We start from the raw sequence: 12,206 nt of genomic DNA on the forward strand, positions 1-12,206 counted from the left end.
AATCAGAGGGAAAAGAATTTTGTTTCTACCCATTATGGTTCAAAAGTTATTAGACTTAATATGAGTGAAACTTTGGACAGGTGGTGGCGCTAGAGGGATTGATTTTGAGACGCCAAATTTGCTCTATTGACTTTTCAGACTGTCTTTTATCAGTGTGCCAAATTTCACAACTTTCCTGCAAGCAGTTCTATGGGCTGCCATAGACGCCCAGTCGGAAGAAGAAGAAGGAAGAATAATAATAATAAGAACCGGAACAGACACAATAGTGCCTCTATTCTCCAGAGGGAATCACGAGACGAACCGAGGTGCCAGGACAAACAAGAACCAACAGAACAGGAGACAGGCGGGAGCACGGAGAACGGAGACAAGCGGGAACCCAGGAACATCCACAACGAACTGACAAAGACAAGATGAAAACAGAGGAATTTAATAGACAAGTCCCTAATAACATTTCATTGGCGTTGTGTTCCGGCATGAAGCACTTTTTCTGAGCGCGTAGGCCTGAAGCCCGTGCGCGCACTTTCAAACCGCGCCAAACTGACTTTCGCGTTTGATTTCTGTTGGGTCAGACCCATCTGCTAGCGATGGGGTCCGAGACTGAGAGAGCTAAATTGATCTACATGGAAAAATATGCATCAAACAAGCCACTTTGAAATGTTGCTGTTTTCATGAATACAAAAGTTGGATGACCCTCCCCCAGACTAAAAAAAGTTGGATGACCCTCCCCTCAACAAAGAGTAAAAAGACATGACCCTCCCCTATTTTCCTCAGGTGGTCCATTCCATAAATACCGAACGGTCCCTAAGGAACATTCTTCTGTTTATAATATAGCATCCAGCCAGACCTATAACCACAAGACATTTCCAAGCAATAGCCTATTGACATCATATCCGTGAGATAAGTCAGTCAATTTGAGTAAAATCACAGGCTTCGCTTATCCTGTGCGAATGCACCACACGAAATTCAGATGTGCTGGGGTAATTTCTAAATCACACGAGGTTCCCAGATAATACTAATCCAGTGCGAATAGGGCTTTAGTCTCTTAGCATCGTTGGGGAAATTATTAAAAAATGATATTAAAATACACTGCAAAAAATAACTCTGAAATGCATGGCAGCACATGGCACCCAACAATGAATGAAATAATGGTCAATGACTGGCAGAAGTTAATTCTAATTTGATTCTAATTCTTATTAAAAGTAGCATTCTGTTGTTGGAGAATGTTGTTATATAAACTACAGCAGTGCTCAGTGCATTAACAAATTAAATCATACACAGCAAAATCCCCAGAGTTAAATGAAATATACTCAGAGTACATATGGTCACACTCTACAGAGTGTTAAAATAACTTTGTATAAAGATTTTCTGACCAAATCGTCTTTAAAAAACGGGCAAGTTTATTCTATTCACCAGACATCACAGCTTGGCATGTTTTAATTAAATTAGTAGATGCTTTAATCCAAACAATGTTTTACAAATGAGAAATGCTACAGGAGCAATTCATCTAAATGACACAATTACAAATGTCCAAATATAGCTAGGAGTAGGCTATGTTTAATTAATGCTATGTGTATTTTTCACCATGTTTACAGCATTCATTAAGAGCGTCTACAGAACATAGGATCTAACAGTCATTCTGTACTTTTTTCAGTTGTAGTGCTCCTACCTAAAAACAAGTTATAAAAAGGGGGATAGTGTACAGTCATCTGCTGAACAGTCAGCAGATTGGTATCTTCAGAGTGATACAAGACTCCACTGCAAAATGATTTTGATTTTGCAGCTACTTGACATATAAGTAAATAATAGAACACAATTCAATTATGCTGTCTGTTGTGTCCAGTATAGAAAGCCTTGCGTCCGGTGTAGAAACTTTGATTTTAAAGACAAGAAAATATGACAAGGCATATCTCACCATCAGATTACCAGTACAACAGAGGGTAATGAAGAGAGACCACAGTCTTATGTTTGCCTCAAAATATAAAGCTTCTGACGGTATGAAGCCAAATAAGTTTAGACGCTACTTATAAAAGAATTCACATCACAAACACAAAGAGAAGCCCATTGAAGTTGATTAGTTGTAGTACTGTATTAATTAAGTTTCAAATTAATTAACTTATTAAATTACGTTTCAAAGAAATCCTATAGGATTTTTGCAAGTAAGGTCATGTCTGAGAGTGTCTTCATGAAACCACTGTAATCCAGTAAAATTACACTGCGGTAATAAGAATTCCTATTTAGAATGATCTTGTTTTTTTTGTTTTGTCTTTTTTGTAATATTTTTTGGGGACAATGTCCTTAATTCTCATGAAAATTATGGTCCTAAAATAGGCTTTCCTTATTTTTCTTTTGATTTTGAGGTGAAACATGCTGTAATGAAATAAACTCTTATAGGGGTTTGATAGTGAGCGTCAGCTCTTTGCCCAGTGGAGGGACAATGTATTTCTCTTCTCTGAGTAAACGCAGTAACAGGTCTTTAGCATCTGCAGGCCAACGATACAGGCGAGTGCTCTGCAGCCACAGTGGAACATGACTCTGCAGAGAAAGCAACAGATTGTAAACTTACGGCCATCTTCATATATATTTCCTTTCAAACATGTATTTCGTCTCATACCCTTACCACATACATTTTGTTTTTGGAGACTTACTTGATTAGCATTGGGAAACAGCACTGGTACCAATCTGAAGTTCAAACATCTCTGCAGAATAAATTCATTTTGGATCTGAAAAAATGAAAACAATCAAAAACATGCACAGCTAACCCAGAGGGGAAGTGAATTTATTAGATACCAAAACTATAAGAGTATAAAATATCTTACATATACTGTTTGCGTCCAAAACGCAATAGCTAGAGTTCTTACTAGAACCAGGAAGTATGACCATATTAGCCTGGTTCTATCAACACTGCATTGGCTCCCTATTAAACATCGTATACATTTTTAAATATTGCTGATTACTTACAAAGCACTAAATGGTTTAGCTCCCCAGTACTTGAGCGAGCTCTTAATGCATTATAGTCCTTCACGTCTATTGCGATTTCAAAATTCTGGCCAGTTGATAATACCTAGAACAGGGATGGGCAACTCCGGTCCTTGAGGGCCACTCTCCTGCAGAGTTTGGAGCCAACCCTAATTAAACACACCTGAACAAGCCAATCAATGTTTTCAGGATTACTAAAAAATAATTTTTGTTAGGGTTGGAGCTAAACTCTGCAGGACAGTGGCCCTCGAGGACCGGAGTTGCCCATCCCTGACCTAGAATATCAAAATCGACTGCTGGCGGCAGATCCTTATACTATCATTGTCCGGGAAGCAGACACACTCTGTCAGTTTAAATCTAGACTAAAAACACATCTCTTTGACGTAGTATACACATTCACATGTACTCGTTACATCATAAGAATAATGGCATCTATGCTAATACTAGTCTCTCTGTTTATCCCGAGGTTTACAGCAGTCCGCTGGATCCATCCGGATCTGATGAAGGACCTGCACCTGGACACAACGACAATGCAGTCCTGAAGTGTCAACTAGTCTCTCCCCTGTGAAGGCCTTCTTCCCTTCCCTTTACCTCTGTACAGATAAAACGTTGTCAAAATAGTTCCAGTTCACATGGCTACTCGGAAGCGATAAATAATTCTGCGAATGAGCGGGCCGGAGCACGTTAAAGGTTTTCTGTTAGAACGGTGTCGTGTAAACGGCCCCTAAGTTAATAAATAAGGATCTTTGCAATGGAAGTGAATCAATCAAAACTAACTTTAGCTGGATAATAACTTTATTCTAGAGCTACTCTAAAGCCAAAACAATCTCTGTTACTTTAATATCCTATTATCACTGTAAAGCTGCTTTGAAACAGTCCATATTGTTAAAAGTGCTATATAAAAGAAGGTGACTTGACTGTAAGAATATAAATTATAATACAAAAATATTATTTTACACAGATAATAATGCAAACTTATCTTGGCTTAAAAGGATGTTCATCCAAAAAATAAAAATTATCTTATCATTTACTCATCTTCAAGTCGTTCCAAGCCTGTATGGCATTGGAATATAGCTGTGATCCGCACTCAAAATTCGAAATCCTTTTAGTCACTTTATTTCAATTTTTTTTCACAGGGTTGTAATACAACAGATGTTTTGGCTTGCAAGCCTTCTTTAGATGTGAATTTGAGAACTTGTACAATAAATATTCGTACTTGTACGCGAACATTTACACTCACAGCTCCAATGTGAAAACCTGTCAAATAAATATCTGAACTTGAACACTGAGATTTGCACTCGCAGACAATAGTCACAAACCTGTATTCCAAATTTGAAGCTGCAGACAAGCAGTCACAAATGTGTAAAATGCCATTCACAAAGATACAACAACAGACACAAACTTGTAATACAAATTTGCACTTCTTCTTACATTCAAATTCGCAGTACAACCTCAAATTGGCAATTGCAACTTCTCAGATCTGTCACTGCAAGTTCAAATTTCACTCCTTGACTTTTGCTACTCTTTTCACGATATATTAGGTGCAAAACTAACTTGTGCACTTGCAACTCAGTGGCTGCGAGAGAGGAAGGGGGCGGGAGCGGGGGTGTTCAAAGGAGCCATTTTATTGGTTGGCGCTTAGCCAATGAAATGGGACTCATGTTATACATGATGATGTCACGAAACCTGTGTGTGATGGACTGATATTAAAAGTAATAAATTATATTATAAAACTCAGTTAACACCATACTAATTAAGCATAGCCTGTACAGAAAAGCCGATGAGCCCAGAATATGATGAAAGAAAGCAAATGTGTGTTTAAATACTACACTAAAAGACTACCATGTTACCAGACTATTGAAACCGACAGAATATGACAGCCCCACCTCAGATATTTTTTACCAGCTGCCACTGACCAGAACAATTACAATAGGTGCCCGCACCTTTGGTGCTTGGCCCCTAATAATAATAAGAACCGGAACAGATACAATAGGTCCCCGCACCTTCGGTGCTTGGCCCCTAATAAGAACCAGAACAATTACAATAGGTGCCCGCACCTTCGGTGCTTGGCCCCTAAATATAGCTGCAAGCAGCAAGCAGCATACTCATCAGCTCATTAACCTATGTGATAATGAGCTGATGAGTTGAATCAGGTGTTTTTGATTAGGGAGACAAAGAAAACGTGCAGTGTTGGTGGTCCTCCAGGACAGGTTTGAGAACCACTGGTCTACACGACAACACTGCAACCGGCGTTTCTGAATATCCTCACCCTGGCAGGGGTTTTCAAAAATGTTCGGTTTCAGTGACCTGATACTGCGTTTCCGTGTGGACAAGGCCTGAACCCCACAGCAAAAACTCCTAGGAGTTTATTTGACTCCACACTCAAAAGTGTTAAATGAACACTGAAGCAGTGTTAAAGTTAATGAGATAATTAAGTGATTAATTGAGTGAAGATTGACCATTATTGAAGACACTTGATGTTAACAGGCAGAATCACTGAAGGAGAAAATCACTATTTTTAAGTCACCATTATGGAGATCAGTTTTGCTTTAGTTGGGCTTTGACCATTACATTCTTACCTTTAGATTTTGTTTGGTTGATGTAACTGAGTTATAACTGCCAGATGAACAAAGAGAAAAGGTGATCTGATGGTTTTGTTTATGTTTTGACAATCATCATTTGACCTGAATCGCAAAACTCATTTAGAGCCTAATCTCTGACTTAGATTTCTATTGTTGATTACAGCATCACATTGATTCTACAGCATTAGATCCAGAATTTTCAGTATATTCCAAAAGATTTCTTAAAAGTTCTGAAAAAAAAAAAGTGTTCCTTTAGGTACACACAGACATCAAGATTCAGTGTATGTATCTCAACAATGGTGACGAACAAAATATTCAGTTAGGACAGTTAAATCTGTTATAAAAAGGGAAAAGATGGCGCCGATGTGTGTGGCATGCCGTCTGCCCTCTGTGCCATCGACGATGTTTTTACTATCTCTGTTGTTTTTATGTTGTCACTCGTTGATCACTTATGATCGTCTACAACTCAAAGACATTTATCACTCCATGTCAAAGCCTTTTGGGATTCACCCCGATTTAAACAACTATGAGTTTTACTCACCACCCCTGCAGTCAAACCTACCAGATTATCTGCAACAGGGCGCTTTTGAAGTTCCACGCAGGGAACGCCGGAGGAGACGCGGGGCGGGGTGGCGTTGCCGTTCGGCTGAGGTTAGCCTGGGCAACGGGCTCACCTTCCACCTCGGCGTCGATCTCTGCCTCACTGAACTTGGCGTGCCACTCTTGGCTCTCTCGAGGGGCTGCGGAGCTAAATCGTCTCTGGATTCGTCCGATCGCCCCGTGTACATCATCCGGTCTCGCTCAACGGACCTCTCCACAGTTCCGATGGTCTGTTAATCATCATAATCTGCGATCACTACGTAGTGCTCCATATTTCCCACAGGATCCACCGCAGCTTAGGATGGCGCTTGCTAACGTTCGATCCTTATCTCTTCCAACAATTTGGATTATTTTTTTGTGTCTGAATCATGGATAAAAACAGGTGACCTCAGTGTTTTTTCCGAATTGGTTCCCCCGGAGTATGACTTCTTCAACACTCCTCGGTTAACCGGCTGGGGAGATGGACTTGTGACTGTTTTTAAAAACAGAGTACAGTGTCGCCAACTGTCAACTACTACCTTTACCAGCTTTGAACTCCAGGAAATTCATCTAAATTCTCCCTGTCCAGTTTTACTTCTACTTATTTACCGTCCACCTTCATCGAGTAACTTCATAAACGAGTTTGCAGATCTCTTGGGGAACACCCTACCACTACATATTAAATCAGCTTCCACACTAGCTGAATTCAAATCTTGGCTGAAAACACATTTTTTCTCTAGTGCGTTTAATGTACCATAACTTGTATGTTCTTTTTCTTGTATGTTTGCCTTGTTTAGTTTTTCTTACTCTACTGTACAGCACTTTGGACAACCAAGGGTGATTTTAAATGTGCTCTATAAATAAAAATGATTTGATTTGATTTGATTTAATTTGACAGTGTTTCTCAACCCTGCTCCTGAAGGACCCCCAACACTGCACGTTTTCTTTATCTCCCTAACAAAACGCACCTGATTCAACTCGTTAGCTCATTAGTCCTTCAGGAGCAGGGTTGAGAAACACTGAGTTAGGTAAAGGAAATTACTAAGACAATTCAGATCATAATATATTTATACCGCAATACATAATGGGAGAAATAAATGAGTTTGGATTGGTGGCACCCAGAATGCACTGCAACATGCTTTATTATTGTCACCACTGTTGAGATTCAGAGGCTGATTCTTGATGTCTGTGTGTCTAAAAAAAGTCTTCCGACTTTTTTTTAAAAATTTGGATTCTATAGAAAAAGCTAAAAATCATATGCTCTAGAGCAGTGGTTCCCAACCCTGCTCCTGGAGTACCCCCCACACTGCACGTTTTCTTCGTCTCCCTAATTAAGCACACCTGATTCAGCTCATTATCACATGGGTTAATGAGCTGATGAGTTGAATCTGGTGTGTTTGATTAGGGAGACAAAGGAAACGTGCAGTGTTGTTGGTCCTTCAGGACAGGTTTGGGAAACACTGCTCTAGAGTAGAGCAGTGGTTCCCAACCCTTTCCTGGCTCCCCCCAAACACTGCGCGTTTTCTTTGTCTCCCCAATCAAACACACCAGATTCAACTCATCAGCTCATAACCCATGTGATTATGAGCTAATGAGTTGAATCAGGTGTGTTTGATTAGGGAGACAAAGAAAACGTGCAGTGTTGGGCTGCTGTAATCAACAAAATAAACATAACTCTCCAAATGAGTTTAGTGATTCAGGAAAAAATCATGATTATTTCAAATCATAACCAACACCACCATATCTCTTTAGTCATCTGACAGTTATAACTCAATAACACCACAGCCACACAAAATCTAATGTTTAAGGGTCAAGAGCCCAACTAAAGCAAACACTGACCACCACAATGGTGTTTTTTTCTCTTTTGGTGATTCTGCTTGTTAACATCAGGTGTCTTCAATAATGGACAATCATCACTCAATTAATCACTTAATTAGCTCATTAATTTTAACACTGCTTCAGTGTTCATTTAACACTCGTCAGTGTTCATTTAACACTCCCAGCAGAGTTAATTTAACACTGGAGTTTTTGCTGTGTAATTAAAATAAATTTAAGAACCTTTCACACAGATCTATAAAGAAGGATCTGAAAAGACAGCTGTCAACCAACTCTCACCTGAGTGTGTATGTATTTGGTGTGTAGTCCATGCTGATCAGATCCATCTCCTTCAACATCCATCTTATACTTTGGACTGATCACTACAATGATTAGCACTGACTTCTGCATTAAAAAAATCAGACTCCAGCAGAAAGCAATGAATATAAACATACAAGCAAATTTGGTCTGAAATTGCTAAATATTAATCCCTTGTTTCTAGAATACGTACTGTGATCATTTTCATAACAGCACTCCTGCACAGGTGATATTGCTCAATTTAACTACAGTCCAAGATTGACTACAATAGTGTAAAATACTACATTCAGTGTTGTTCAAGAAATCAATTTCAAACTTTTTTTTTCGAACCTCTTTTACGAGAGTTTCTCTCGTACTGCGTAATATCTTACACTAGGGGAAAAACTATTTTCCACGAGATATTGAAGCCAAAAATTATCCTTAATTTTAAATTAATGTAAAACGCGTTGTAGCTGCATGCAGAGATAGGCAAGACGGCTTGCGTGCCTATTGGCTGACCTGCGGCAACAGCAGCAGCCTATCGAGAGAGGCCCTGCGTGACGCCATCGCTAGATCCAGAGTGAGAAGCCGCGCCGTCTGAGCGCGTAGAGTGAAAAAGTAGTTTTTTTGAACAATTCAAAATGGCGGCCATATTTTTATGACAGAAAATGACGTTATAGGGTGCAATCGAATCGTCATGAGCTCCGGAATCAGAGGAAAAAATTTTGTTGATAGGCCTTACGGTTCAAAAGTTATTAGTATAATAAAAGTTAAATTTTGGACAGGTGGTGGCGCTAGAGGGAATGAGTTAGAGACACCAAAATTGGTGTATTTAATGTTGGGACTGTGCTCTATCAGAATGTTCAGCCGTTACAACTTTCCCACAAACGGTTCTATGGGCTGCCATAGACGCCCAGTCGGAAGAAGAATAAGAATAAGAACCGGAACAATTACAATAGGTGCCCGCACCTTCGGTGCTTGGCCCCTAATAATAGTAATACATAAATTCTTACATTTTTTAAAAAACTGTCCATCCATTTGTTGATGTCCATTTCTCGAACTCTGTCTTCAAATATATCAATCTAAAAAAAAGATAATGTTATTTGTTGATTATAATACCTAGTATACACATGAGACAAACAATAAATGTTTAAATAATAGACACTGTAAAAAAGCAAAAAGTAGGCAATCTTACAGCCGGTCTGAATCCTTGATTATTTAAAAAACTCACGAAGGGCATCAACTCTGCTGCAGTGTCCACAGAGTATGTTATGAAAACATCTCCTGAAAATCATAAAAGTTATATAGGTTTTCAGAGTTCAAGGTGATATGAAAATCTGTCTTTGAAGCATGACTCACTGCAGTCATCAGGAAGACTGATGTTGCGCTTCAGTGTTTGAAGGTGGCCGACAGCAGCAGGTTGGGACGGCTGGACAGACACTTCTGACATGAGCTCTCTCACAGGAGCTGTGCTCTGATGGGATGTGATGTGAGGTGGCCTCACAACAGCCGTTTGTCTGAATATGGGCATCCAAAGGGAAGCAAAACGTTGAGATATGTACAGGGCAAGTCAGTTCAGTGTGTCATAACTTAAATTAAACGTGATTATTATTTCAAACTTTCAATTATTCCCTTTGAGTTTATAAAACGGACGCACAGAATTGTTTTACTGCTTTGAGATAAATAAACCTGTCCCTGTAAATTTATATTAACTTAAAGTTGTTGTTTTTTTGTGATTATGACGATCACAGGGCCAGTGATGTATTTGGGACATTTGAGGAAGCAGTCCATATTAATCTACAGCTGACAACCTGTAGTGCTTGACCAGTTACCCAGTGAAGCCAAGCATGGTCCGTACCTGAATGGGTGACCTTGTGGGAAAGTTAATAAACTCAAGTTTTAAATTAGTACAACTTTATATTCACAAATACTACACAGCAAAAACTCCAGTGTTAAATTAACTCTCCTAGGAGTTTATATGGCTCCAGACTCAAGGACTCAAGACTCACTTAACATATGAGTGTTAGGCTATGTTTACACATAGCCGTGTATTTAGAGAAACGAATACCCCCCCCCCCCCCCCCTCTCCGTTTTCAATAATAACATCGTGCACACAACCCGCATAAATACGCCGTAAACGCCATCATAACTATCCCAAACCTATGGGTGGCAGTGTAGGGAGAAGGATAAAGCCATGCAAGCCAATCAGAATCCTCAAAATCGGCAAGAGAGAACCTAAAACCCTGTTTCTCCCAGTTGACACGGTGTGTCATAACCCGCGTTTTCAGAAATCTCCACTTTGGCCGGAGTTTTTAATAATAGTTTTCTTTGATAAAAACTGGGTTTTCGTGTAAATGAGAGGCCAAACCGCAGGGAAATATTTGCGTTTTCCCTTCGTGTTAAGTTAATGAGCTAATTAAGTGATTCATTGAGTGATGATTGACCATTATTGAAGACACCTGATGTTAACAAGCAGAATCACCAAAGGAGAAAATCAAATTTTAACCAACCATTATGGTGATCAGTATTTGCTTTAGTTGGGCTCTTGACCCTTGAACTATTAACATTAGATTTAGTTTGGCTGTTGTATCTGAGTTTTAACTGCCAGCTTATGTTGGTTATGTTTTGACATAATCATAATTTGACCTGAATCACTAAACTCATTTAGAGAGTTAAGTTTACTTTGTTGATTACAGCAGCCATGTGATTCAATAGCAAACAGTGTTCCACATTTTCAATATAATCCAAAATATTTCTTAAAAGCTGTTCTGATCAAAAGACTTTTGAAATATTATTTTAGACACACTGACATTAATAATCAGCCTGTGGATCTCAACAGTGGTGACAATAATAAAGCATGTTGCAGAAAACTCATTCATGGCTCCCATCATGCATTGCGGTATGAATAAATTGTGATCTGAATCGTCTTAGTAATTTCCTTTTCCTAATTGAATATTCTGTTTGTCACCATTGTTGAGATTCATACACTGATTATTTATGTCTGTGTGTGCCTCAAAGAAAGTTTAACTTTATCAGAATAACTTTTAAGAAATCCTTTGGGTTATATTGGAATATAATTATATTCTGAATCTTATGCTGTAGAATCATTGTGATGCTGTAATAAAAAATATACATTTAAGTCAGAGATTAGGCTCTAAATGAGTTCAGTGATTCAGGTCAAATGATGATTATGTCAAAACTTAACCAAGACCACCTTTTCGCTCTGTTTTTCTGGTTGTTATAACTCAGTTACAGCAGCCAAACAAAGTCAAAAGTTAAAATTTTAAGGGGAAACCACACAACTAAAGCAAACACTGATAACCATAATGGTCACTAAAACTTCTATTTTCTCCTTCAGTGATTCTGCTTGTTAATATCAGGTGTCTTCAATAATGGCCAATTATCTGATTAACTTTAACACTGCTTCAGTGTTAATTTAACACTCTTGAGTGTGGAGTCAAATAAACTCCTAGGAGAGTTAATTTAACATTGGAGTTTTTGCTGTGTATGATGACATTTAACTTAAAATATTGACTCATACAATAAAACATTTTTTGGGGCAGGTCTTTAGCTTCCTCAATTAAATTGACAATGTTTTTTTTTATTTTATTTTACTGCCTTATTGCTATGTTATTGCAACACTGTAGATGTCTCTAAATTATAACATGTACATTTAGAAAGCATTTTTAACTGCTGTGTTGTTTCAACTCATATTCGGGTCAAACATAGACAAAACCATTCAAATTTGTATTTATGAACAAACCCAAACATTAATTTCAACTTTTATTTGACCCAAACATGGGTTAAGACAACCCAGCATTTTTTAGAGTGTGTGCAAACTTTGTAGCAAACTTAATTGCACTGGAACCACCATGACGGAAACAGTTGGTTACAAAGTTGTGAAATTAACATGCGTATGTAGTACAAAAACAAAATATGAAATTCTACTAACTTAAT

General features: G+C 38.5%; 1 protein-coding gene across 4 annotated transcripts in view; it reads right to left on the reverse strand.

Moving 5' to 3' along the window:
- Positions 1-1,379: 1,379 nt before the first annotated feature.
- Positions 1,380-12,206, reverse strand: part of traf3ip2a (TRAF3 interacting protein 2a) — a 41,299-nt gene continuing 30,472 nt past the window's right edge. The window contains exons 5-10 of one of the 4 annotated variants that reach the window (XM_077219807.1): positions 9,609-9,766; positions 9,481-9,533; positions 9,263-9,331; positions 8,253-8,357; positions 2,646-2,720; positions 1,380-2,532 (exon numbers count right to left, since the gene is read on the reverse strand). In XM_077219807.1, coding sequence (XP_077075922.1) covers positions 2,386-2,532; positions 2,646-2,720; positions 8,253-8,357; positions 9,263-9,331; positions 9,481-9,533; positions 9,609-9,766 — 607 coding nt within the window. In that variant the 3' untranslated portion in view covers positions 1,380-2,385. Of the gene's footprint in view, positions 2,533-2,645; positions 2,721-8,252; positions 8,358-9,262; positions 9,332-9,444; positions 9,534-9,608; positions 9,778-12,206 lie in introns of all 4 variants that reach the window. The other 3 variants (XM_077219805.1, XM_077219806.1, XM_077219804.1) reach the window with 3 other exon arrangements.

This window comes from Siphateles boraxobius, unplaced genomic scaffold (assembly GCF_051911475.1).
Source record: "Siphateles boraxobius isolate OS27281-9 unplaced genomic scaffold, OSU_SipBor_1 8, whole genome shotgun sequence".
In the NCBI taxonomy this organism is placed as follows: domain Eukaryota; kingdom Metazoa; phylum Chordata; class Actinopteri; order Cypriniformes; family Leuciscidae; genus Siphateles; species Siphateles boraxobius.